The sequence below is a fragment of the Hyaena hyaena genome, unplaced genomic scaffold, assembly GCF_003009895.1.
Source record: "Hyaena hyaena isolate Hyena2069 unplaced genomic scaffold, ASM300989v1 scaffold_181, whole genome shotgun sequence".
NCBI lineage: Eukaryota > Metazoa > Chordata > Mammalia > Carnivora > Hyaenidae > Hyaena > Hyaena hyaena.
Window position 1 is genome coordinate 2,577,116 of NW_024080813.1, and position 24,159 is coordinate 2,601,274.

Below are 24,159 nucleotides of genomic sequence, written 5' to 3' on the forward strand. Positions count from 1 at the left end.
GTCCTAATTTCATAAACGATATTATACAGAAATGTATATATTGGCAAAATTAGTTACATGGGTAAGTTCAAAAGTTAAACTTCTCTCTAGTTAGGTAAAATGTGATAGAAGAGATGGACTTTGTTGGTTTGAGAATTCTAACAACTAGCAAAATATGTGCAGGTTTCCTCAGGGAAAAGTAAACACATTGAATTCCTTTTACAGCCCAACAGTCCCAGTGAATATTGTTTTGATGTGGATAGTGATATGGTCAATGAATTTAAGCTGGAATTGGTAGAGAAACTTTTTGCTGAAGACACAGAAGCCAAGAATCCATTTTCCACCCAGGTATATAAACTTGTTTATTACATTTTCTATTAAACTTTATTAATTTTTAGTTTGAAGTGACTTTGGGTTTAACTTGTTTTTCTTTTATGAGATGTGGCCATTGTAAAATTCATGTATTTTTTGCTTTAAGGACACTGATTTAGACTTGGAGATGTTAGCTCCGTACATCCCAATGGATGATGACTTCCAGTTACGTTCCTTCGATCAGTTGTCGCCACTGGAAAGCAGTTCTACAAGCCCTCAGAGTGTGGGCACAATCACAGTATTCCAGCCAGCTCAAGTGCAGGAGCCTCCTCTTACCACTGCCAGTACCACCGCCACCACCGATGAATTAAAAACAGTGACAAAAGATGGCATAGAAGACATTAAAATATTGATTGCATCTCCATCTCCTACCCACGTACCTAAAGTTACTACTGGTGCCACAACATCACTGTATGGTGATACTGGAAGTCGGACAGCCTCACCAAACAGAGCAGGAAAAGGGGTCATAGAACAGACGGAAAAATCTCATCCAAGAAGTCCTAATGTGTTATCTGTCACTTTGAGTCAAAGGTAATTATATACAACATTCAAGTTATAGTTGATTCATTATTTTTGAGAAAATGTGTGTGGTGGTAACTTAGCAAACTTTCTGGTAAATATGTTTTTTACACACAAATTCTGGACTTAAGCCCTCAACAAAACATTTCTAAATTAACTGGTGTAGTTGTTTTCTTGAAAATAACCATAACACCTAGCTAAATGTAGGAGGTAAGAGGATCTTCTAGTACTTTCAAAATTAAATGCAGCCAGTAACCCTAAGTTCAATAAATGTACAAAAATTGGTGCAGTTTCTTACAGTAGTTAAATCAGACTACTTAACTCTCCTCACTGTAAGCTATTTTAAAGCTTACCTGAATACAAGACCTTCCGACTTAAGGGTATTTCCAATTCCCCATTTCAGAATGAGCATGATGGTCTTCAGTTCTCAGTATTCAACATAGGTATTTAAAGCCTTCTTTTAAAATTTCTGTATAATTGCTTTTATTTTTCATTATGTATTTATAGAACATTAGCTATTAAATAATTGTTTAAGAGTTAATAAGAGGAATCTAAACATGATTTTTGATGTTGCTTTTATCGAGCTAGTTTGAACAAATACCTGTGTACCGCCCAAATTTTAAGTTATAATTTCTATATATAATTTATAGTGGGATTTGACATTTTAAATTTGAGGCTGTAGTCAAAAGGAAACAAATTTGAGCTAGTCAGAGAGGCAGTTTGTAGAGGAAAGAAACAATTTCTGTTGTGCCTACATTGAGCCAAACAACACTAACAAGGAAAAAGCACTGCCATAAGAGGAGTTTACGGCTTTTTTCCTCCTGCCCTTCATCACTATTTTGACCTAGGATGCTAGGAGAAACCTTTTACCAGAACTAGGAAAAGATCGTGAGGCTCTAGATTAACAAGGAAGTGTTTATATTACTTTGTAATTTAGTATGTCTCCAAATGTCTGTAGACTCTGAGCTCCTTTAAGGCAGTGACAATCTCTTAGACATTTTCATTGTATTAATATTTGGTCACTAAATGGTTATTAGAAGAAGATGAGTGAATATATGAATAGAATTGGCAATGACCTATAATTTAGTTAATTGTTAGCTACAGAGGACCATGGGATATTCAGTTTTCTGAACAACTGTGTACTGTCAAAACCAAAGTCTAACATCTAGTCACTTCAGCATTTTTTTTTCACATTAGTACCAAAATAGTATGCACTAAGCACTTGCAGAACTGTATGAAGGCTTTTTCTTTATTACCTCTCTAACTATTTGCAAAATCAACATGCTACACTAAACCAGATGACTTAGAGCTTTAGAGCAAAGATTAAAAATAAACCATTAAGAGGTGCCTGGGTAGTTCAGTCAGTTAAGCGTCCGACTCTTGATTTTGTCTTGGGTTTGATCTCTCAGGGTCTTGGCATTGAGCCCCGTGTCAGGCTCCATGGTGGGGGTGGAGCCTGCTTCACATTCTTTCTCTCCCTCTTCCCCTTACCCCCATTCGCTCGCACTGATAAATCATTAGAAGTGCTACTACTAATGGAGCCTGCTTCACATTCTTTCTCTCCCTCTTCCCCTTACCCCCATTCGCTCGCACTGATAAATCATTAGAAGTGCTACTACTAAGATGATATTTATATGATAGACTGCATTATACTTCATAATGATAATATATTTCTATGGGAATTTAAAAACCTGCCTATCTATAATAGTGAAGGTTTTACAGAATTTTTTAAAATCCAAAACAAAACTGCATGTAGGAGAGGAGTTTGAATAATGTATCATTTACCCTATGGCATTCTCAACTGTATGGAACAGAGCAAGGAGCTATTGTGTAAGGGCTGGGAGGAGGAGTTCTTGAAAAGACAAAATAGGTAACAGAAAACGTGTGCCTGATACATAAACAGTTCTTCACTCTTTAATATTAATTTTAAATGGAGATCAGGTTTGATAACCAGACCAATGCTGAGGACAAAGTGGCTTGGTGGGAAGACTACTGGGAGAGGTGTGGGTGTCAGGAGATCTAGAAGGCACTTCCAAATCTGCAGCTAACTCGGTTATTTGCTCCAAGTCCCATTGCTAACAAGCCTCAGGTTTCTCATTTATAAAATAGGTTTTTATACCTTTTTATTTTGGAGATCAGTGTGAGACTAAATGCAATGGTTATAAAGTAAAAATGCCTTAGAAATGTGAAGTTACTATTCTATTACAGTAGTCCCAAAAATATTTGAGTATTATATTGGCTGGAATGAAACGGGCAGTATTTAACTTTAACATACAGAAATGTCAATTCTGTTCAAATCTATTTTATAAATAGGTAAATGTACATTTTAAGAAATTTTCTTTTAAAAACTGAGCTTTGACTTAAGATAAACTTTAGTATACTAATCAGGAAAATTCTCTTACATATAACATATTCCTTAATGTGGTTGGAAAACCGGCATTATATATTTTGTTTAAAAAACAGTTGAATATTTTAAAAATAGTAAAGCAACTATTTTTTTTCTTTCCCAGAAGTACCATTCCTGAGGAGGAACTAAATCCAAAGATACTAGCTTTGCAGAATGCTCAGAGAAAGCGAAAAATAGAAAATGACGGTTCACTTTTTCAAGCTGTAGGAATTGTAAGTGTGAGAATATGTTTTTCTGTTGTATAGAAGCTAATGTGCTGTATACAACGAGTTAACGTGTAGGTGATTTCTTGTTTCTTCGAAATACGAAAGATCTATTTTCACAGGTTAAACATTGTTTCTTTCACTTTGTATAAAAGACGATTGATTTCATAAAAATACATTTAAATGAGGATATCTGGGTATCTCAATTGGTTAAGTGTCTGACTTTGGCTCAGGTCATGATCTCACAGTTTGTTGAGTTCTGAGCTCTGCATCTGTGCTGACAGAGTCCGCTTTCAATCCTCTGTCTCCCTCTCTCTCAGCTCCTCCCCATCTCTCTATCTCTCTTTTTCTCTCTCTCTCTCAAAAGTAAAAATAAACATTAAAAAACCACATTTAATGAAAACATTCTCATTGTAAAAATTCCAAGCAATGCAAATATATTTTAAGTAAAAAGTGAATTTCTCCCCTCACTCTAGCCTCAGTGTCACCACCAATCTTGTTCTCTTCCCTTTCTATTACTTACCCTTCTTACCTCCACAAAAACAGTAGTTAATGTTAAGTCAGTGCTGGTATAATAATTCATACTGAAGTTTTCAGACTATATTAACTAGAAAACATTTATAGAAACAGTTGTCATAGTGAGTGGCAAATGACTTTATCATAGTAGTATTAAGAGAGAATTAAAAGTAATGTGGGGCCATATTTAAAGAAATCTGCCTACTTACTGCTATTGAACTTTGATTTCAAAGTTTCTGCTTTTACAAAATTTCAACATAGTAAAATTGAAATAACTGTACTGTTTTTAGGGAACATTATTACAGCAGCCAGATGATCGTGCAACTACTACATCACTTTCTTGGAAACGTGTAAAAGGATGCAAATCTAGTGAGCAGAATGGAATGGAGCAAAAGACAATTATTTTAATACCCTCTGGTTAGTTTATTCTTTCTACCCTTGAACATCTCACAGAGACTTAAGATATATGAAACTTTTTTATTTAGAAGCTTTACTCTCAGAGTGATTTTCATTCTTTAGCATCATTAAAACGTAAGGTAGCATTTTATCCACTGGTGGTTAACACAGGAATAGCCATTCAAGATGGAACTTTTAATTTTCAGTAATTATCTTTTATATATTTTTGTGTGCCATCAGTATTCAATAGAAGGTAAAACTTGTATATTTTTATGCCTTTTTCTAAATTGATTTATCACTTCTTAGTGCCATCATTGTATCCTTTAAACGCTTCTGACATAGCACCAGTAACACTTTATTGCACCTACTTATTTTTATAGCAGTGGTTTTGCACTATAGACTAAAAACTCAGAGCTTATTTGCTTTATTTTTCTGCAATACCTGTATCATAGTGAGTGTTAGGTAATATTCATTGAGTAGGTGAATGAATACTTAGGTATGTCTTTGTTTTTCAGATTTAGCATGTAGACTGCTGGGGCAATCAATGGATGAGAGTGGATTACCACAACTGACCAGTTATGATTGTGAAGTTAATGCTCCTATACAAGGCAGCAGAAACCTACTGCAGGGTGAAGAATTACTCAGAGCTTTGGATCAAGTTAACTGAGCTTTTTCATAATCTCATTCCTTTTTTTGGACACTGGTGGCTCATTACCTAAAGCAGTCTATTTATATTTTCTATATCTAATTTTAGAAGCCTGGCTACAATACTGCACAAACTTGGTTAGTTCAATCTTGATCCCCTTTCTACTTCATTTACATTAATGCTCTTTTTTAGTATGTTCTTTAATGCCAGATCACAGACCGCACATTTTCACAGTTCCTTGGTATTTAAACCATTGCATTGCCGTAGCGTCATTTTTAAAATGCACCTTTTTATTTATTTATTTTGGGCTAGGGAGTTTGTCCCTTATCGAATTATTTTTAATAAGATGCCAATATAATTTTTGTAAGAAGGCAGTAACCTTTCATCATGATCAGTTTGAAAAATTCTTACTCAGTTTTTTCACATTTTACGTACACAATAATGATTTGCCAGCAGTACATGGTAGCCACAATTGCACAATATATTTTCTTAAAAAAATACCAGCAGTTACTCATGCAATATATTCTGCATTTATAAAACTAGTTTTTAAGAAGAAATTTTTTTTGGCCTATGAAATTGTTAAACCTGGAACATGACATTGTTAATCATAAAATAATGATTCTTAAATGCTTGTATGGTTTATTATTTAAATGGGTAAAGCCATTTACATGATATAGAAAGATATGCATATATCTGGAAGGTATGTGACATTTATTTGGATAAAATTCTCAATTCAGAGAAATGATCTGATGTTTCTGTAGTCACTTTGCCAGCTCAAAAGAAAACAATACCCTATCTGTAGTTGTGGAAGTTTATGCTAATATTGTGTAATTGATATTAAACTTAAATGTTCTGCCCACCCTGTTGGTATAAAGATATTTTGAGCAAATTGTGAACAAGAAAAAAAAAATCATGCTTTGTTAGCAAAATTGCCTAGTTTGTTAATTTGCTCAAAATTTGATGTTTGGTTTTATGCACTTTGTCGCTATTAACATCCTTCTGTTTTCATATAGATTTCAATAATTGAGTAATTTTAGAAGCATTATTTTAGAAATATATAGTTGTCACAGTAAGCATCTTGTTTTTCTATGTGCATTGTACAAATTTTTCATTCCTTTTGCTTTTTGTGGTTGGATCTAACACTAACTGTATTGTTTTGTTACATCAAATAAACATCTTCTGTGGACCAGGCCCTCTTTGGTCAGCTTTTATATTAAAAATTTTGTTTCAATGCCTCCAACTCATAAAATTGATTACCAGTAATTATCTTATAAAAATTACGTTGCCAATGATTATTTCTACATTTATTTTATTGCCATCACTTTAATGTATACTGTGTCCATAAATGTCATGTTAAGTAAAAGCAAACTGTAATGTTCCACTGTAAAAAATATGCTTTTAGAAAAGAAACTTGTCATTTGTAAATTTATGAACCTATTAAAGTAAAGCAAATTTTAATGCTTTAATATGAATGGGATGAGTAAAGCAAATCCTAAATATTATAGTAACATAATGTTGTAAGGGTGAGAAGTGCCGCTAAAGATTTCTAATCTATTTCCATTTCCCAGATGAAGAAATGTAGCTCTCAAATGATAATCGATTTGTCCAAGCCTGGCACATCAAAGATTTACACTTAAGATTTTCTGACTCCAGGACGAAACTAGAACAAACCTTGCATGGTTTTTTTTGTTTTAATTATAACTCTATATTTTATATATTTCAAATAACTTCATTTTTTTCTGTGTTTTTATGGAATAGCCATATTTCTTTCCTGATTATAAAAGTAATACATTCTCGCTTTAAAACATTTTTGCACAAAAAGATGAAAAATCACTGTGAGCCTCTGCACCTAGAAGTAACAGCAGATTATTTTTATGGAGAAATTACATAGGCAGTGCTAGAGCCTTAGGTCCTGGGTACTGTAGCCTGAGGTTACAAGAACAAAAATATCTTGAACAAAATGAACAGCCCCAGATCTTATCTTAGACTGAAGAAAGTGTTATTACAGCTACATGAAAAATTGGGAACAAAAATTTATAATTCAAAGACTCCAAGATTTTGGGGGGCACATGCATACTTCAGTGTAAATACTGTGATCAAAGTTTAGTTCTGCATTTCATTACAGATAGTATAGAGCTGGTATTTTAGAGTAAATTAGTTGCTTAATATTTTCAGGTCAAAAATATCAAAAATTCTCATTTTGGTAGCAGAATTAACTTTAGTTGAAAACTAAAAGTTTAGTTTTCAAATTTAGTTATCGGTCAGATTATGTATTGACTGGGAGTCAGAAAATGACTTGTAAGAGCAGTGATACAGAAGAGAAAGCCACTGTAATGGACAGTGGAACTGGAAGAAAATAAGTACCCACCTCTTGGTCATTCAGGAAACCACCCACCTGGAGTGCTTGAAGCTGTTGGAAATAGAGGAACCAGCCCTTGCTTCCCAGCATTGTGATCTCTCTCTGAGCCTGTCACTTCTTTCTTTATAATGTCTTTCTCTGAAGTATAACCCTACCCTAGCGACTAGAATTATATGATAGCCCTTCTCTTCTCCCTATGGATACCTATACTTCCCACTTTTCTGGTGCTGCTGTGAATGAATGACCACAGTATTTTTCACACCTAAAGAAAGGAGTTTAGTGTATTTTGTTCTAAGCCTTACTGTTAACTTTGAAACTAAAAAGAGTTCCACAGAGAGTTTACCACAGCTAAGTACAATGGCTTTTAGATTAGGAGTTAAAAATGAATCTAAGTATCTGTTAGGTCCTATATGCTGGACTTGTGCTAGCATATTGTCTCACAATCTCTGAAAAACACCTATGAATTAGTATTTATATCTCATTTTGTAGATAAGAAAACATTCTTGAGACAGCCTAAGGATCAGAGCATTTGAGCTGGCCATCAGTGACTCCATAGCTCATGGTGCTAAACACCAGGTAGGTGCTAGACAGTTCAGTAGCAGCAGAACATACCCTTTTGCATATTGACTGTTTAAATAGCAAACAAGCAATGGGGTGAAGGTAATGAAGTCATAGGGGATATCCTAAGAGAGGAATGTCAAGACGTAAATGGAAATGAGGTAGTCTAAAGTGCTATCAAATTTTGAGTTTGAACTGGAGAGTCAAATGTCTGGTGATGGAGACATTAACTCACAGGTCAATGAGATGATATATGGAAAGCCCGCTAATGAACTATAAAAGACTAAACCAATGTATGGTATGGTCCTCCCAGAGCTGTTTGATTTAATGGCATTATACACGTTTATTTTCTTTTAAGTTTGTATAACTTCGCAACTATCTTTCTAAGGAGCTATTTTCCCCTACAACCCCTAAAACACAGAAGATGCCCTTAAAGTTACTGGCTTGCAGAAACTTAAATACTTAGATTCTAGAAGTTCAGATTTCTAATGTAGCAACGTCAAAAACAAGTCGCAAAGAATATGGAGTCTTTTCCATTTTTTTAACAATGGGATTTTGGTTAAATAAAACCTTTGCAAACATGTTGCCAACTGGAACCAACAACAGTGTAAAGAAAATCTTTTTCTCAGGCGTTTTTTAGGTCTGCCGCTAACCACTTTACTCGTGTTTCATCCTTAAAATAGCGCTGAACCAGTTGTCCCAGATCGTTTTACAGATCGTTGTTTGATCTGTAGGATTTGATACAAAACAGTCTCCCTGTAATATTAAGCTACACCTTACCACAAACCCTCCTATCAACGCTTCCTGGAGCTTTGTTGTGTTCACACCTTTCAGAGGTTTGTACATAATTTTCTTACCTGTAGTGGACGGTTTTTTCCAAGACGCTGCCCAGACACCCGATCTCCTTGTACTATTTAATTTCTTTTATTCCCTTGTCTCGGATCCATCCCGGGACGGAGAGGAAAGACAGGTGCCTGAGAGCAGCAATGATCAGACATCCCCCTCAGCGGGGAAAATATAAGGATGCGGAGGGGACCGACCACTCCTAATGTCCGAGGTGCGGCTGCTACTACATGATGAGGATGCGAAACACAAGCCTCGGGGAGAAACTTCCCCAAACCCCGCCCGCCTCGCTGCAGGCCACGCCCCGGTACGTGCTCGGCCGCAGCACAGCAGCCCTGAAGCCCGCCCTCCTGCCGAGGCCCGGGCCGCTCCGTGGGGCGGGTGCTCCCCGCGCCCGCCTACGTGTGAGATCTCATGTGGGAGGCTCGGCCCCTCCCGGCCTTCTGTGGGGCGCGGTGGGTGCGGGAGGGGTCAGCGCTGCTCGTTATCTTAGGTAACTTGTCCGCTTCTGATGCCTGGCCCTTTCTCACATTTTTGGGGGAGACAGGATGGTTGGGAGGTTCAGGGAACAAGACTCTGTGTCGCTGCAAAACTGCGCAATTCCCAAATGTTTTGGGGTGTTAAACTGTGTGGAATAGAAAAATATCTGAGGTCTCTAACAGGTGGGGGACCTTGGTTAACTATATAAAAAGGTTCTAAAATATTAATCATCTACTAATCTGGTCAAAAATAGAGGGCTCTTCCAGTTATTTAACTATAATCCCCATAAGTCACTCAAAGACTTAGTTCATTTTAAATAAAACACTTTGAGATATCCTTGATTGTGTGAATTGAAACTTTAGTTGCTCTAGGTGTTTTTGTTGTTGTTCGTTTTGTTTTTGTTTTGCTTTTTGCTTGTCGTGTTTTTTGAATACTGTGTGCGAGCACACTACCAAGGCCAGATACTGAGAATCCTTTGGAAGAAGATAATTCTTGTTGGACAGAAGGGAGGTGAGTTTAGGGAATGTGGGAAAGCTTGGGGCATTAAATTTAATCTGTAATTTGTATGTTTACGTTAATCAGTTTGTAGTAAAGTACAAAGAAAAGTATTGTTTAAAATAAATAACCTCATCTGTGCATATTCAGGGTTGTCAACATTTTACATTTTATTTTAAATTGTTTCCTACAGGATGATTCATTGTTTATGGCTTTGCAAACAATATTCAAGAAAGTTAAGAGTCCATTTTTAAAAAGTGGTGAAGGTGTTTTAAATATTTTTTACTAATAAAAACATCTGTAGCCTCAGTCATCTGTATGTTTGTGTTTAATTAGAGAGGTGCTATTTAAAGAGAGTGCTCAAGTCTTTTGGTCTTATGGATGCTTAATAATCATAAACGGTGAGTCTCCACAGAGAGCAGGCTGAGGGTTGAAGTGGCTGCCTGTAATGTTTATCACCAAGAGCAATGCATTTTAAAAAGTTGAGAAATATATAATTAGCCTCACAAGTAGACTAGGACTCTGTTAAGTCAGATCTATTTTTTAGAGATCTTTGAAACATTAAAACATTAAGAAACACTATATACAGATCCTTTTCAATATTTATAGTTTTGGCTCTTTGAAACATTGTTTTTAATGTCCTACAATTGTTTTAATGTTCATATACAACTATTATGACAGACAAAGTCTTTAATGGGAGCACTGAACAGCTGTGGGGTAAGCCATCATAAGCTGTGTCCTGATTTCGCAGTCTGCTGGTAGAATACTGAAAGCAAAACCAAAGTGAAGTATTAACACTACAAATCAGAGGGGCGAGCGCAGCCTGGGTAGCCTGCAGATTTAACTGCAAATATTTGCCACCCCTGTGAACTTCCATGCCACTACACCTAAGCTTTCTTACTTTACTTCTTGTGTGTGTGGTTTTAATCTTCCTTGATCATTTATGCATGCCTCATCTCCCCTACAGAAGTCCTTAGTTCCTTTGGAGCATGATTCCACCTGGTTGATAACTTCCACTCTGTTTGCACAAAGACAACTCACATATGACTAAAGGTGGGAGAGGATCTCCTGTGACGAGGGGACCAGAAAAGAATTATGGTCAGAGAAACAGAATGGGGAAAACAGGACTATTTTCTAGTGCTAGCAGTGAAATCCATTCATTTGGTGAACCCTCAGTTGTTGAGGGTTGAGTTGGGTCCAATGTGTTTGCTATGTTCTGACTGTTTGTTTCCTCTCAAATTTGTATTCCTCTCAAATTCCTTTTCATGAATTGTTTCTAGCTCGATAATCTGAATCCAGACTATACTGCCGCCCTATAGGAACCTCAGATTCGGCCTCTGAAAAACTGTGTTCCAGATGGTTCATCATAGGTTCTCCGAATAGCTCCCTTCCTGTGTTCCCTGCCCAGTGAATGGCACCACACAGTCTCCCAAACCTGAACCCTAGAGGTCATTTGTCACTTACAACCTTATCCACCATATCCGGTCTGATTGAGTTCTTTTCTTTCCTTAAATTTTCACTATGGAAACTTTGAACATGTACAAAAGTAAAGAGAATAGTATAGTATAATAGCATAAGGGTACCAGCTGCCACTGGGCTCCCTAGGAAGTGGACTCTGAGATGGACACCGCAGGTCACGTATTAGGGAGTGCTTTAAGGAACAGCACGAGGAAGTGAAAAGGCAGAAGTGGGCAGAGGAAGCACCTGAGTTGAGAGGCAGTCCCAGCAAAGATCTTCAGCGGCCATATGGGGAGCTCTGACCCTGGGCTAGTCCTTGAGAGTTGTCCCGAGTCACAGCGAGGGCTGGAGCCTTTGCACCCCTATACTGATCAGTCATCGGATGGGGGAGTTCTGTCTTTAAATCCATCTCCAGGAAAATGGCAGTAATAGGAGCTCCATGGACTGGCTCCCCAGTGAAACTACACCTGGTGAGAGTTTTTTAAAAATACTATTTAAAGTTTCTTGAAATTGTCTGAAGAGAATACAGCAGATGAAGAAAATTTTATTCAAGAAGATAAACTAAGTCTAGGTAAGAACATCAAGAGTGACACTTGAGCCAGGATCTGCTGCCTCCCCCACCCTGCTCAGCATGAGCAAAGCTCAACTCCAGAAGGGGCTCCCTCCTCTGCTAGATCCCAGCTATGTCATCTCTAAGAGAGCCAGGCTGCTACCTCATCCTCTTTAGGTTCATGTTGCAAAGGCTAAATTCCAGGTAAGTATGGCCTAGAGATGGGGGAGACTGAGAACCCTTTTCCATTCAGACACCATCCATAGGACAGAGTCTCTATCCCAGGTGCAGCAGTCCAAAAGTGCTGCGTTCCCATCGCTTTCAGCCCAGCTCACATGTAAACTGGGGAGTTCCATGAGAACAGAAGCAGCCGGAGAAGAATAGAAACTACTGCCCCCTCCCAGAGCCCTGCTCCTGAAGCAGAGGTATCTTTCTGAGAGAAGGGGGCCACTGTCCCCATCCTCAGCTCCAATAGCAGTGGCTCAGAGATTTTGCCCAGGGGGAGAGAAAGTCCATTAGAACAGAGAACTCAGAAGCTCTCACAAAAGAAAGGGCTTTATTTGGAAGAATGTGAGAAAATTCGAACCCAAAGGTGCTCTTGAAAACAAGGGATATTTTGGTGGTAAATAATTAAGAGAAGGCTGGTAGCTCCATGGCAGCAACAAGTTAAACTGCAGGGCAACTGGTTTACCAGAGAAAGCCAGAGAAAGCAACAACTAAGAGAGCCCAGGGATCACTACAACCACAAAGGCTACCTCTAAAGGAGCCTAAATGAGATTGGATTACACTCTGGAGCAATTCGAGTCCTCAGAGCACTCCAAAACAATGGAGCAAACAATAGGCAATTAGTGGAGCCCAATAGCTGGGTGTGATACCAACAGAGTCAGGCTCTTACAGAGAGATCTGGAAAAGAGATAGCCAAAGAAAGCCTTGCTAAAACCACCATGATCCCAGGCAACTGTGTGCATAGCCAGGGCTGTACCCTCTGAAGAGCTACTTACGAGGCTGCACCTCCTGAGGGAAATGGACTTCACTAAAACAGTCCAGTCAGGTCAGTAAACAAATAAATAAGGAAACCACAAAAACAGCAAGCCCCACCGGAAAGGGGGAGCAATCGGTATTCAGAATTGATACGATAAGTTATATATACTGACAGTAATGTAAGTATTTTGGCATTTTAACAACAGGTACAGAGTCATACAATTGTATGTTGGCTTCAGTTAGCCCTGCACACTTAGTATGTGATGGAAGTGACCTTTTAGATCATTAGGGAAAGGATGGACTTTTCAGTTAGAGGTGCTAGGAAATAACACTTATGGAAAATACATATATATGCTTACATATATGCAAAAAAATGAAATTGGATCCTTAACCCATACCATACATAGAAATAATTTTTAGATGGATACGGTGAATTAAGTGAAAGGCAATACTTTAAGACTTTTGAAATAAAATTGTGGCAGCAATGTGGGCAGTTCAACAAAGATGAAGTACCTCTTCCATAGACTGGAGTTGTGGGGAAGAGTTTGCCCAGTTAGGGACAACATTTCTCAGGTCTCTTTGCCTCTGGGTGGGCCCATGTGACTAACTTTTGGCCAAAGGGACGTGGACTGAAATGGTGTACACCAGTGCTTCTCAAACTATCTGTGGTAATGGACATTTTTTCTCCAATGGTGGACCAATGCTTTTGTAAATGAAAATAGAAATAAATTACCAGAAAATAGATATTTAAAAAGTCATATCATATACAGTCCTGCTTTTTATTATCAGATTTAACAGACATAAAATTACTTTGCCAGACTGCTAGTAAAAGTTTGTAAATACTTATTCTTAATTTCTGTACTCTGGAGAGATGAGGAGGTAATAGTTTGTAGACCAGCAGAGGTGAGCAGACCACCTTTGAGGGTATATGACTTCCAGGTGTGGCCCATAAAGTGTATCATGCAGTCTTTAACATCTTCTTTCCAACCCTGTCTACAGACTAGATGTCAGTGATCAGGGTGCTCTTGAAAACCAATGGCTCAGGATGGCAGAGGCTTCATCAGTCTGGGTCCCTGGATGACTTCTTGGTGCAGAACTCTTCCCACCCCAACTTGCCCTTAATTGAACTTAATGTGAAAGAAAACGAAATTTCCTTTATGTTAAGCCACTTAGCAATTAAGGTCTATTAAGTTACACTATTGGTATTCCCTATAATGAAATATAGAGAACATATTTATCGACAAAAGTCCTTAATTGGAAAAGATTTAAAAACTGACTACAGTAAACATACAAAAGAAAGATATTTATAATAAATATAACACACAAGTTTAATATTCAGAATATATAAGGTGATCCTACAGATCGATATGAAAAAAGGCAAACAACCCAATTGAAAAATGGACAAAATATATGAATAAACATTTCACAATAGAGGGAACAGAAAAAAACAGAATTTAAGAAGATGCACAATCACATTAATAATCACAGAAATGCATGTTAACATCACAATTAGGTATCAAGTTTCTGAGATGATACGGCAGAATTTGGAACTGCCATACATGGATATTGAAATGAAAAGTTCAACTACTCTAGAAAAACAATTTGACATTATCTCTTAAAGATTTACAGTTGCACCCATTATCGTCCAACAATTCTACCTATATATATGTATGTTTGCTGTAATGTTTGCCAAACAAAAATATTTGGCAAACAAAAAGGGCATCCTTTAAAATACAGTTAAACTGTACTTAAGATAAACAAGGAATAACTTTTAAATATTTATTTATTTTTGAGAAAGAGAGAGCACAAATGTGATAGGAGCAGAGAGAGAGAGAGAGAGACAGAGACAGAATCTGAAGCCGGTTCCAGGCTCCGAGCTGTCAGCCCAGAGCCTGACAAGGGGCTTGAACTCACAAACTGTGAGATCATGACCTGAACTGAGGTTGAATGCAAAAGAATGAGAAGCAAAACAGGGCAGTTGTTATCGAGGTAGTGGTAGAAGCAGAGGAATAGGTTAGAGAAGGGGTTCACAGATTAATGTGACAGACTCTGGAATGTTTCTACTCCTATACAGGTAGAAGATACACAAATGTTCTTCATTGCTATGCTTCTTATCTAAGGTTTTCTGTATACATAAATATTACATAAAATTTTTTTTAAAAAGATCAATGATTAGGAAAGTTAAGTGAGTTGAACCTCTATCTACAGAAAGATCATCCAATGATTTCCATTATATTGGGATTCCACTTCTAAAGAATAAAAATAGCATGCCCTGCAATCTGAAAATGGCGAGAAGTACAACGTACAACTCCATATCTAGCTCTAGGGAGAAGCGAAGAGGTGGAGGGTACACAGAGTGCCAATTAAGTCAAATAATTGATAAACATAAATACTTTCTGCTAAGTGCTATGCCCGATTTTTATGAACATGGGGTGTGAGCGGCGGTGGGGAGACGTTCACAAGTTTCTCAATTTGTAGTTGCAGAAGACTGCTATGGTTACAATGAGAGACACACATTTAAACACTCTATTATGTGGTTGTAGACTAGGAGAGAATTAGTGCAGTTCACTTCCTAGTAAGACGTCTTCTTTAGATCCTGGTTCCGCCAGGAACAGGGTGGAAGGTGGGAGCTGTTCTTGCGTAGCTATAAAAGTCGACTTCTGTTACTCCAGGGTGACTTTAATGTTTATTTATTTTTGAGATAGAGACAGAGTGCGAGCTGGAAAGGGGCAGAGAGAGAGAGAAGGAGACACAAAATCCTAAGCAGGCTCCAGGCTCTGAGCTGTCAGGAGAGAGCCTGATGAGGGGCTCGAACTCACCCCCGAGATCGTGACCTGAGCCCAAGTCAGGTGCTTAACTGAGCCACCAGGTGCCCTCAGGGTCGCTTTAAAGGAAAGTAAGGATAAAGCCAATTTACGTAAGCTAGCCTAATGCAGACCTAAAATCCTTCCTGGGCTCACACGACGCCTGACAGAGAAACTTCTTCAATGAAATCGAGAGAACTGACCTTAGCCTTCTGTCTTTAAGCAGATCAGAGCAAGTACGGGCACACGTCCACGCATGCGCAATAAGCAACACCACAATTCGCCGAGTCCGGCTGGAGGCGGAGCTAAAGGGGCCGGCTAAGGCGACACGGAGCGCATGTGCGCCAAGCGTATGGGGCGGGACGTCCGGCTTCGGTTTCCTCGGCGACAGCAATCGGCTGGGTGTCGCGTGGTCTGCGGGGCTTTGCCGGCATGGGGACTCCTGCAGGCCTGCAGACGGACTGCGAGGCGCTGCTCAGCCGCTTCCAGGAGACCGATAGCGTGCGCTTCGAGGACTTCACGGAGCTCTGGAGGAGCATGAAGTTCGGGACCATCTTCTGGTGGGTGTTTCTAGTCCGCTACCCTCACATCTCTCCCTGCTCAGAGGCGGATAGGAAGCTGCTTTCCTCCCCAAAGCACTGCCGCTCCTGGGAAGGGCCGAGAAAGGCTGCAGCCTCTGCACGCTGCCCCCAGCTCTCCCGGGTCTTCTTCCTGGGCAGTTTCATTGGCTTCGGCCGCGTCCTTTTGCGGCCTCCTGCCGAATATGTATTTCTGCCCGGCCGCCCTTCCCCGCCGTCTTCTCCATCTCCTCTGCCTCACCCTGGCCCAGGTCACCCATCATTTATCCTCCAGCCTCGTTCTTCTAAAACCCCATGCTTAAAAACAAAACAAACACCCAAGCAAAGACAAAACCCTGCACGACTGAATTCGTTTTTCATACAAAGTTGGCTTTCTAAAGTGCCGGCCTGATCCTGTCACGCCCCTGCTTACCACTCCAGTGGTTTGCACTGCCCCTAGGATAAAGCTCGCGTCCCCTAATCTGCCTGCCAAGACCGTCCCCGACTGGCCTCAGTCCGTCTCTGCATCTTCATCTGCCGTTGCCTTCCGGGCACTCACTGCCTTGCTCCAGGCCGCCTGGGGCCCTCTTCAGGCTTTACTTGGCCTGGAGCTTACCCCCTGCTTTCCTCTGCCACACCGCCTTTTTCTTCACTCAGATTTAACCTCAAATGGATTTTTACAGGGAAGCCTTCCTTTGCCCATCAGGAGTGAGGCGTTCATACTCGGTTTTCCCTAGAGCATTCTGCTTCTTTTATCTTTCGACTTAGTACAGGTTATTTTAAGCGTGTAGTTCGAAAGGTGGTATAGTATAGTGGTTAAGAGCAAGCAGATTACTGAGCTGAACTGCCTGAATTTGAATCACAGGCCAAAGAGCAACTCTGACGTTGGGCAAATTACTTGCCTGAACTTTCCATATCCATAGAATGGAGACGGTAATACTGCATATTGTAGTCATGAATGTTAAATGAGCTACTGTGTGTTAAGTGCACTCTTAATTGCCCTGTAAATACTCATTTCTATTATTAATATTACTTTAAAGTATTCCTTCCACTAGATACAACTCAGTGAGGACAGTGACTGGATGAATTTGATATTCATTAGCATAACACATACAATATTGAAAAAGCCAAATGATTGGCTGAATGAATTCTTATGATTAGGACCCGGTGTTTTCCTGAATAAGAAGTAAAACTTCTCTTTGTTTCAGTATAAAAATTACCTGTGTAGTTTGTACATTGCGGGGGATAGATGATAGAGAGCTATTTTTTAACGAAAGGAACTAATTTTCTTAATGGCTACTAAATGTAATAGATTTATAGTTTAACATATTTAATCCGTAGAACAACTTTGAAAAGCAGGTACATAATTATCCTTGTTTTATAGAAGGGGAAATTGAGACTTAAGGAGGTTAAGTAATCCCCATGATCATACAGCTATTAGGTGGTGAGGCAGATACTGAAACCTGTGTCTGCCTGTATCCCAAACCCATGGTCTTTCAGTGCATCCCCGCCCGCAAAGTGGTAGTTAAGGAAGATATTGCTGGGGTTACTTCTACAGTTAGCTAATAAGGAAAAAGTGAAATGAGAAAAACAGTAGAGACAACTTGAGTAGGGGTCGTGCTTCATTAGCAGTTGTTTTGGTTGCTAATACCACAGTAAGTATTTTCCATTCTTTTAGTATGTTTATTAAAGAGCCTGGGTTTTGAGAGTATAGTGGAGTCTGCTTTTCTACCCTGAGCCTTTACTTTGGACAGCTTTACCCTGCAGAACTGGGAGGAGGGCGTGGGATATATTGTATTGTGGTTCTTTAAACTTTTTCACCTAGGTGTCTCAAGGACAAATGAGGTGTGGTGTGAACCCCTGAGGGTATTGGGGAAAATCTCCATGATATATTAAAATGCATGTAATTTTTGTATTTTATTCTATAATTTAACCATGGTTACTTTTTTTTCCCCCCATGGTTACTTTCTAAAAATGTTTTAAATTCTCAACCAGGAGTAATTTGTAGCCCTTCCCCCTATGCTCACCTACTTAGCAAGTAAAGTTGATGCCTTAGGAAGATGCATCATGTTTACCTAGTGCATGCCTGTTCCTCAGTGTACGAAGTACAGCAGAAAAGTAGATTTTGTGCTTGAATTGTGAAAGGATCAGGTGTGGAATGCCCATCCAATCTCTAGTAGCTGCTAGAATATACCTCTTCTAATTTTATTCATTTCTTGTTACTTAGAGTCATAATATATTTTCTCTTTGTTTTCTAGTGGCAGAATGAGAAATTTAGAAAAGAACATGTTTACAAAAGAAGCATTAGCTTTGGCTTGGCAATATTTTTTACCTCCCTACACCTTCCAGATCAGAGTTGGTGCTTTGTATCTGCTGTATGGATTATATAACACCCAACTGTGTCAACCAAAACAAAAGGTAATACATGTTTTCCTTCAGCAGAAATTGGAAACAGGTACAATAGTTTTACAACAAATGGATTTAAATAGAAATGCCAGTGTTGCAAAATTATAACACATTAGTGAAAAAAGATTTACCTTTAGTAACTTTTTAACTCTCTTGTTTGCAGATTAGAGTTGCCCTGAAGGATTGGGATGAAGTTTTAAAATTTCAGCAAGATTTGATAAATGCACAACATTTTGATGCAGCTTATATTTTTAGGAAACTACGACTAGACAAAGCATTTCACTTCACAGCAATGCCCAAATTGGTATGTTACCTAAAATAGATTCTTTTTCAAAATGAGAAATTATGCTTCATTGTTCATAAAGTACCCCAGTCTCCATAAAATGGAAAAAAATTATATAATTTTCAATACGGTAAGAACTGTGTCTTAAAATAGTAGAAAATACTTTCTGATTACTTTTTTTGCAAACAGAAATTTAGTCTCTGCTTTTAAATGCAGTGTGTTTCTAGATGCCATCTGTTAAGCAAATTGTTAGTATAGGAAATGAGATTTGGCATTTGCCATTTTATTCCTTTATTCAGACATCAGAGAGGTTACCAAAAGAAGCCCAAGGAATTTTAATGTCAGTTGGTGAAGATTTGAAACTTCCAGTAATAAAATATATTTTTCCAGTCTTATGACAGTTGAGACACTAGATTGAAAGAGCACCAGGTCCTAATTCTGGATCTGACATCAGCTGGCACATCATGTAACTTCTCTCATTTGAACTTATAAGCATGCGGCATGGCATCTTAAAGGCTATTTTACTTTATTATCTTTTAAATACTTTATCTATTTATCTCTCTATCAGTCTGTCTATCAGTCTATCAAGGAGGGCACAAGTGACCGAGGGGCAGAAGGGGAGAGAGAGAGAATCCCATACAGGCGTCACACTGTCAGCATGGAGCCCAAAGTGGACTCGAGCTCCCCCGAAGTGGGGCTCAAGCTCGCCTGATTTGGAGCTCTAACTCATGAACTGTGAGATCATGACCTGAGCCGAAGTCGGGTGCTTAACTGACTGAGCCACCCTGGTCCCCCTTAAAGGTTATTTTAAAAGTCTAATGGTCTCTAGAAAATGTATTATCTAAAAAAAAAAAATCCTTTAAAAGATATTCATTATCACATAGCTATCATATAGAATGAAGAAGAAAATTCAACGAGCTGAAGTTACAGAAGAATTTAAGGATCCAAATGATCGTGTAATGAAACTTATCACTTCTGATGTATTAGAGGTAAATTTGTATTTTATGCTCTTTAAATTAAAAAAAATGTTTTATTGTTGTTAACTATATATTGAAGTTACACCTTCATCTAGGGGTACTGAAATTTTTTCTAATGATTTTAACCAATCATAGAATGCTTATTGTTTCTCTAACATATGTATCATATGCAATACACTCTAAATATATGGAAATTTATGGAATAAATCTTGAAACTCAGTGAGAAACAGAAAGATAGAAGACTATACTTGGACTTGGGATGTTTAGATTCAACTACTGAAGCCACCATTTACATTTGACTTTAGATAGGTCGTAAAACAAGAATTTAAAGTAACTTTATTTTTATTTTTTAATAGTATGTATTTATTTCCTAAGTTCCTTTTTCTAATGCTTATCTTAAAAGCCATTAAAAACAATAAAGCTGTTCTGATAAAACAAAAATATAAAATCAAGAATTATGGATAAGAGGCATAGTCTTAAAGCAGCTTTACCATCTAATACATTTTGGTATTTGAGTTGTTTGGTATTAAGAAAAATCTTTCATGTGAATAAGTAGTGAGACTCACAGAATTTTACATGCGTGTAATAGCATTGCCCTGAGGTTAAAACAAAACTCATTTTTGGTTGTGGACTGATATGGTGGTAGAATGTTAATTTTTTGTCAACATACCTTCTTAAACATGCTTTTTGATTTTAAGTTCTTTTAAGAATTAAAGGTTCCTTTAATTTGTATTAAAAAAAATTGTGTATGTCAGCAAACAGGTATGGAAGATTTTGTTTTTTATCTTTTTTTAGGTTTATTTTTATTTTGAGAGAGAGAGAGAATGAGCAGGGTAAGGGCAGAGAGAGAGGAAGGGAGAGAATCCCAAGCCAGTGCCACACTCAGCATGGAGCCCACTGTGGGGCTCGATCTAATGAGCATGAGATCATGACCCAAGCCGAAATCAAGAATTGGATGCTTAACCGACTGAGCCACCCAGGTGCCCCTGGAAGATTTAGAGAACAGAGCTGGGGTGAACAAAGACATGTCCTTTTAGAGTAATTGGGGAGGAGAGTCCAAAGGAACAAGCTATGGAATGCCTATTCCTAGAAGCTACTGTGTGAAGTCATCCTGACTTTAGGTTCTTGCATTTGCCACAGACCTCCTTTAAGAGCCTTTCCCCTCAATACCTCAGTTGACTCTGTTCGTTCTGTCCTAGTGCAGTCTTTGACCTATTCTCATAATAAACCCTTACACTTAAGACTTCCCTACGTTCCTTCTCCTGCCTGCAAATGCTATTAAGTCTGCATGTCAGCAGACCTGCATTTGGGTCATGATTCTGCTAGCTTTGTGGCTCAAGAGGCATAATTAAATGAAGAGAATAGGATATTGACCCAGAACTTCTGATTTTTGTTGAATCACTGTGTTGTATACCTGAAACTAATATAACACTGTATGTTTACTATACTGGAATTAAAAAAAAAAAAAAGGATGAGGGGAAAAAGAAACTTTTGAGTTTTAATTATAACTTTGTTACTTAAATGTGACCTTAAGCCAGTCATTTCCTTTGTTTCTTCTACAGTTATAATACAGTAATGGTTATCATGTGTTGAGTGTTCAACATGTGCTAGGAACTGTTAAGATGTTTTATGTATGTAATCTCATTAATGACCATAGTAACCCTGCCAAAGGAGGTAGTATTTTCCTAATTTCAAAAGCTACGAAAGTGAGGTTCAGAGAAGTTAAGTAATTTGCATAAGTAGGGTGCAGTAGGTGCAGACACCACTGGATTTGAAAGTTCAAGCCTATAAGGCTCCAGGGTCCATGTACTTTCCTTTATTTCTTAATCCTTTAACTTTGTATGTTGCTTTACATTTTATAGAACATTCCCACTTGTATAGGCTCACTTAATATAGTTTACAGTGAGCTAGATGGCATCACTTAATTTTGTACAAATGTGGAATGTGATTCTCAGATTGAGGAATTTGCTCAAGGTCACAATCTAGCAAATGACAGAACTCAGCCCCAAAACCAGGTCCAGCTAGTGGTCTTTCCCCTGGATTGTATTGCATGTAATAAAATAATGGGAGTTCAGCACACTGCAAGCTGTACAAAGTTAGGGGCTCCCCGTATCTGGACACTGTTCTTCCTTGAAGATCCTGTCCAGCTGCTTTTGATTGCTTGAACAGATACCTGTCAGTTCCATCAAAACTTACTGGAAATGAATGGAGCAGCCTAACATAGGGATGACTCAGATGCCACAGTGGTCATCTGTGATAGGAGTGTCAGTAGTTCCCTGCTGCTCTTTGAGCCAAGTCTCAATACTGGCTTTATCTGATTTCTTAAGTCTACCTGTAATGTGCTATCTTTCCCCTCACCCCATAGACCTACCATCTGGCTGGAGGTTTCTGGGGAAGATGGTCTAAGTGATGCCTCAAATGTTGTCATAATTTGCCTTCCATTTCTTTTAATCATGGCTCTTACTAGTGAAGTAATGATGGAGCTTATGGGGACAGGCTCAGAGGCTTTGAGATTTGTGAAGGTTAGTGGATCTCTGTGGGGATCATTAATAAAGTTGCACTGTTTTAGTTATATGATTATATTATTTTCAGTGTACTGTAGCTTGTTATTCCTTATCAACTTAGTCACTTGGGAATGTCATTTTGTTCTGTGTTGGTTTTGCCTCTAAATTTCTTCTCAAAGATTGAACTAAAAGACACATCTTTTCACTTTTAGGAAATGCTGAATGTTCATGATCATTATCAGAACATGAAACATATAATTTCAGGTGATAAATCCAATCCAGACAAAGCCCTCAGCTTAATAAAGGGTGATTTTTTTGACAATATTAAGAACATAGTTTTGGAGCATCAGCAGTGGCACAAAGACAGAAAGGTACGTGACCACGTGTTTAATACCTCACCATTGTATTTGCATTATACACTAATGGCTAGACGTGAATGATAAGGTGGAGAGGCAGTTTAGTTGAATGGCTACATTCTCCTGGAGTTAAGGTTTCAAGGGCTTTACTTTTCTAGGTCTGGCTTTGCCAGTTAGCAGCTATGTGATGCTATTTAACCTGACAAACAGATTTTGTGTATAAATATAATTAAATAATTATTAATAATTCTATAATATGTATTAAATAATATACATTATATATAATATCTATATAACTATAGAGGAATAAGTAATCTTGGTGTAACAGATTTATTACAATCTTTGTAATTTAGCATTTTCTAGAGGTTGCACACTGGCGGTCTTTGGGCCAAATCCTACACACAGGTGTGGTTTTGTTTGACACAGTGTTGATCCTAAAATTGTTTTATTTTTTTATTTTTTTTTAATTTTTTAATGTTTTATTTATTTCTAGGAGAGAGAGAGAGCGTGAGCAGGGGAGGGTCAGAGAGAGAGGGAGTGACAGACTCTGGAACAGGCTCCAGGCTCTGAGCTGGCAGTCAGCACAGAGTCCGACACGGGGCTCAAACCCACGAACTGCGAGATCATGACCCAAGTGAAAGTCAGACGCTTAACCGACTGACCACCAGGCGCCCTAATCCTAAAATTGTTTTAAAATGTTGAAATAATTACTAGCACCTAAATATTTGTGGACTTCACTTAAAATTCCAGACATCCAGCGTCTCTTAAAAATCAGTGGTTTGGTAACCGTGGTCCCATTTTTATGCACGGCAGCAGACTGCTAGACCTGAGTGGTGGCTTCTTCCATGGTGAGAGGGCATGCTCTACCTGCCTTGATTTATCCCTTTACAGATCTCATCAGCACAGAGCTTCAGTTTAGTTTTCTGATCCAGATACTGATGCTGGAGCTGCCCACATCTTCATTCACCATGTCACCTAGAGTAACTTTTTACCCTGGAAATCTCATGGCTAGCCTTCTAAATTTAACTTTGAAATCACTACTCCATCTTATTTTAGTAAATACTTTTAGGAACAAATAAAAGTAAATAAAAATAAGCAATTTCTGATGGCTTACTATGTGTCTGATAATGTATTAGCGTTTTCATAAATGCTAGATAGGAATTATATTTGACATATTGTTTTTTAGAAAGAGTGGTTGCCAGTTTTTCCTTTTTATTATATAAAGGGATTTGCCTCAAAACTTCATTTTAGAAAAGATAAACAAAGTGATGAGATGACAGTCTTGGGAAGAAGGAAACAGTTTCTTTCCTCTCCCCACATTTCTTTTAATGAGAGAGCACAGTTTAGAATGTTTGAATACTTCAAGTGTCACAAATGGGTTACACAAATGACCTAGGCAATCAATGTAAAAATCTATCAGAGTACTCTCTTATTGTACTTTTTTTATACTACTTTTTTTAATAGCACCGTCTTTTAATAGACCTCTGAATACCTGAAGGAAAGGAGAATA

At 38.2% G+C, this 24,159-nt stretch overlaps 2 protein-coding genes across 3 annotated transcripts in view; both read left to right on the forward strand.

Annotated features, from left to right (window-relative positions):
• The window catches only part of HIF1A (hypoxia inducible factor 1 subunit alpha), a 44,434-nt gene extending 38,204 nt beyond the window's left edge, over positions 1 to 6,230 (forward strand). Inside the window, exons 11-15 of the mRNA XM_039240764.1 lie at positions 205 to 327; positions 458 to 882; positions 3,381 to 3,489; positions 4,287 to 4,413; positions 4,908 to 6,230. Coding sequence (XP_039096695.1) covers positions 205 to 327; positions 458 to 882; positions 3,381 to 3,489; positions 4,287 to 4,413; positions 4,908 to 5,059 — 936 coding nt within the window. The 3' untranslated portion in view covers positions 5,060 to 6,230. The remainder of the gene's footprint in view (positions 1 to 204; positions 328 to 457; positions 883 to 3,380; positions 3,490 to 4,286; positions 4,414 to 4,907) is intronic.
• Positions 6,231 to 12,445: 6,215 nt separating this feature from the next.
• The window catches only part of SNAPC1 (small nuclear RNA activating complex polypeptide 1), a 30,030-nt gene continuing 18,316 nt past the window's right edge, over positions 12,446 to 24,159 (forward strand). Inside the window, exons 1-5 of one of the 2 annotated variants that reach the window (XM_039240752.1) lie at positions 12,446 to 12,832; positions 18,382 to 18,541; positions 18,693 to 18,833; positions 19,697 to 19,801; positions 22,506 to 22,664. In XM_039240752.1, the coding sequence (XP_039096683.1) occupies positions 18,389 to 18,541; positions 18,693 to 18,833; positions 19,697 to 19,801; positions 22,506 to 22,664 (558 nt within the window). In that variant the 5' untranslated portion in view covers positions 12,446 to 12,832; positions 18,382 to 18,388. Of the gene's footprint in view, positions 12,833 to 15,933; positions 16,127 to 18,381; positions 18,542 to 18,692; positions 18,834 to 19,696; positions 19,802 to 22,505; positions 22,665 to 24,159 lie in introns of those variants that run through there. The other variant, XM_039240751.1, reaches the window with a different exon arrangement.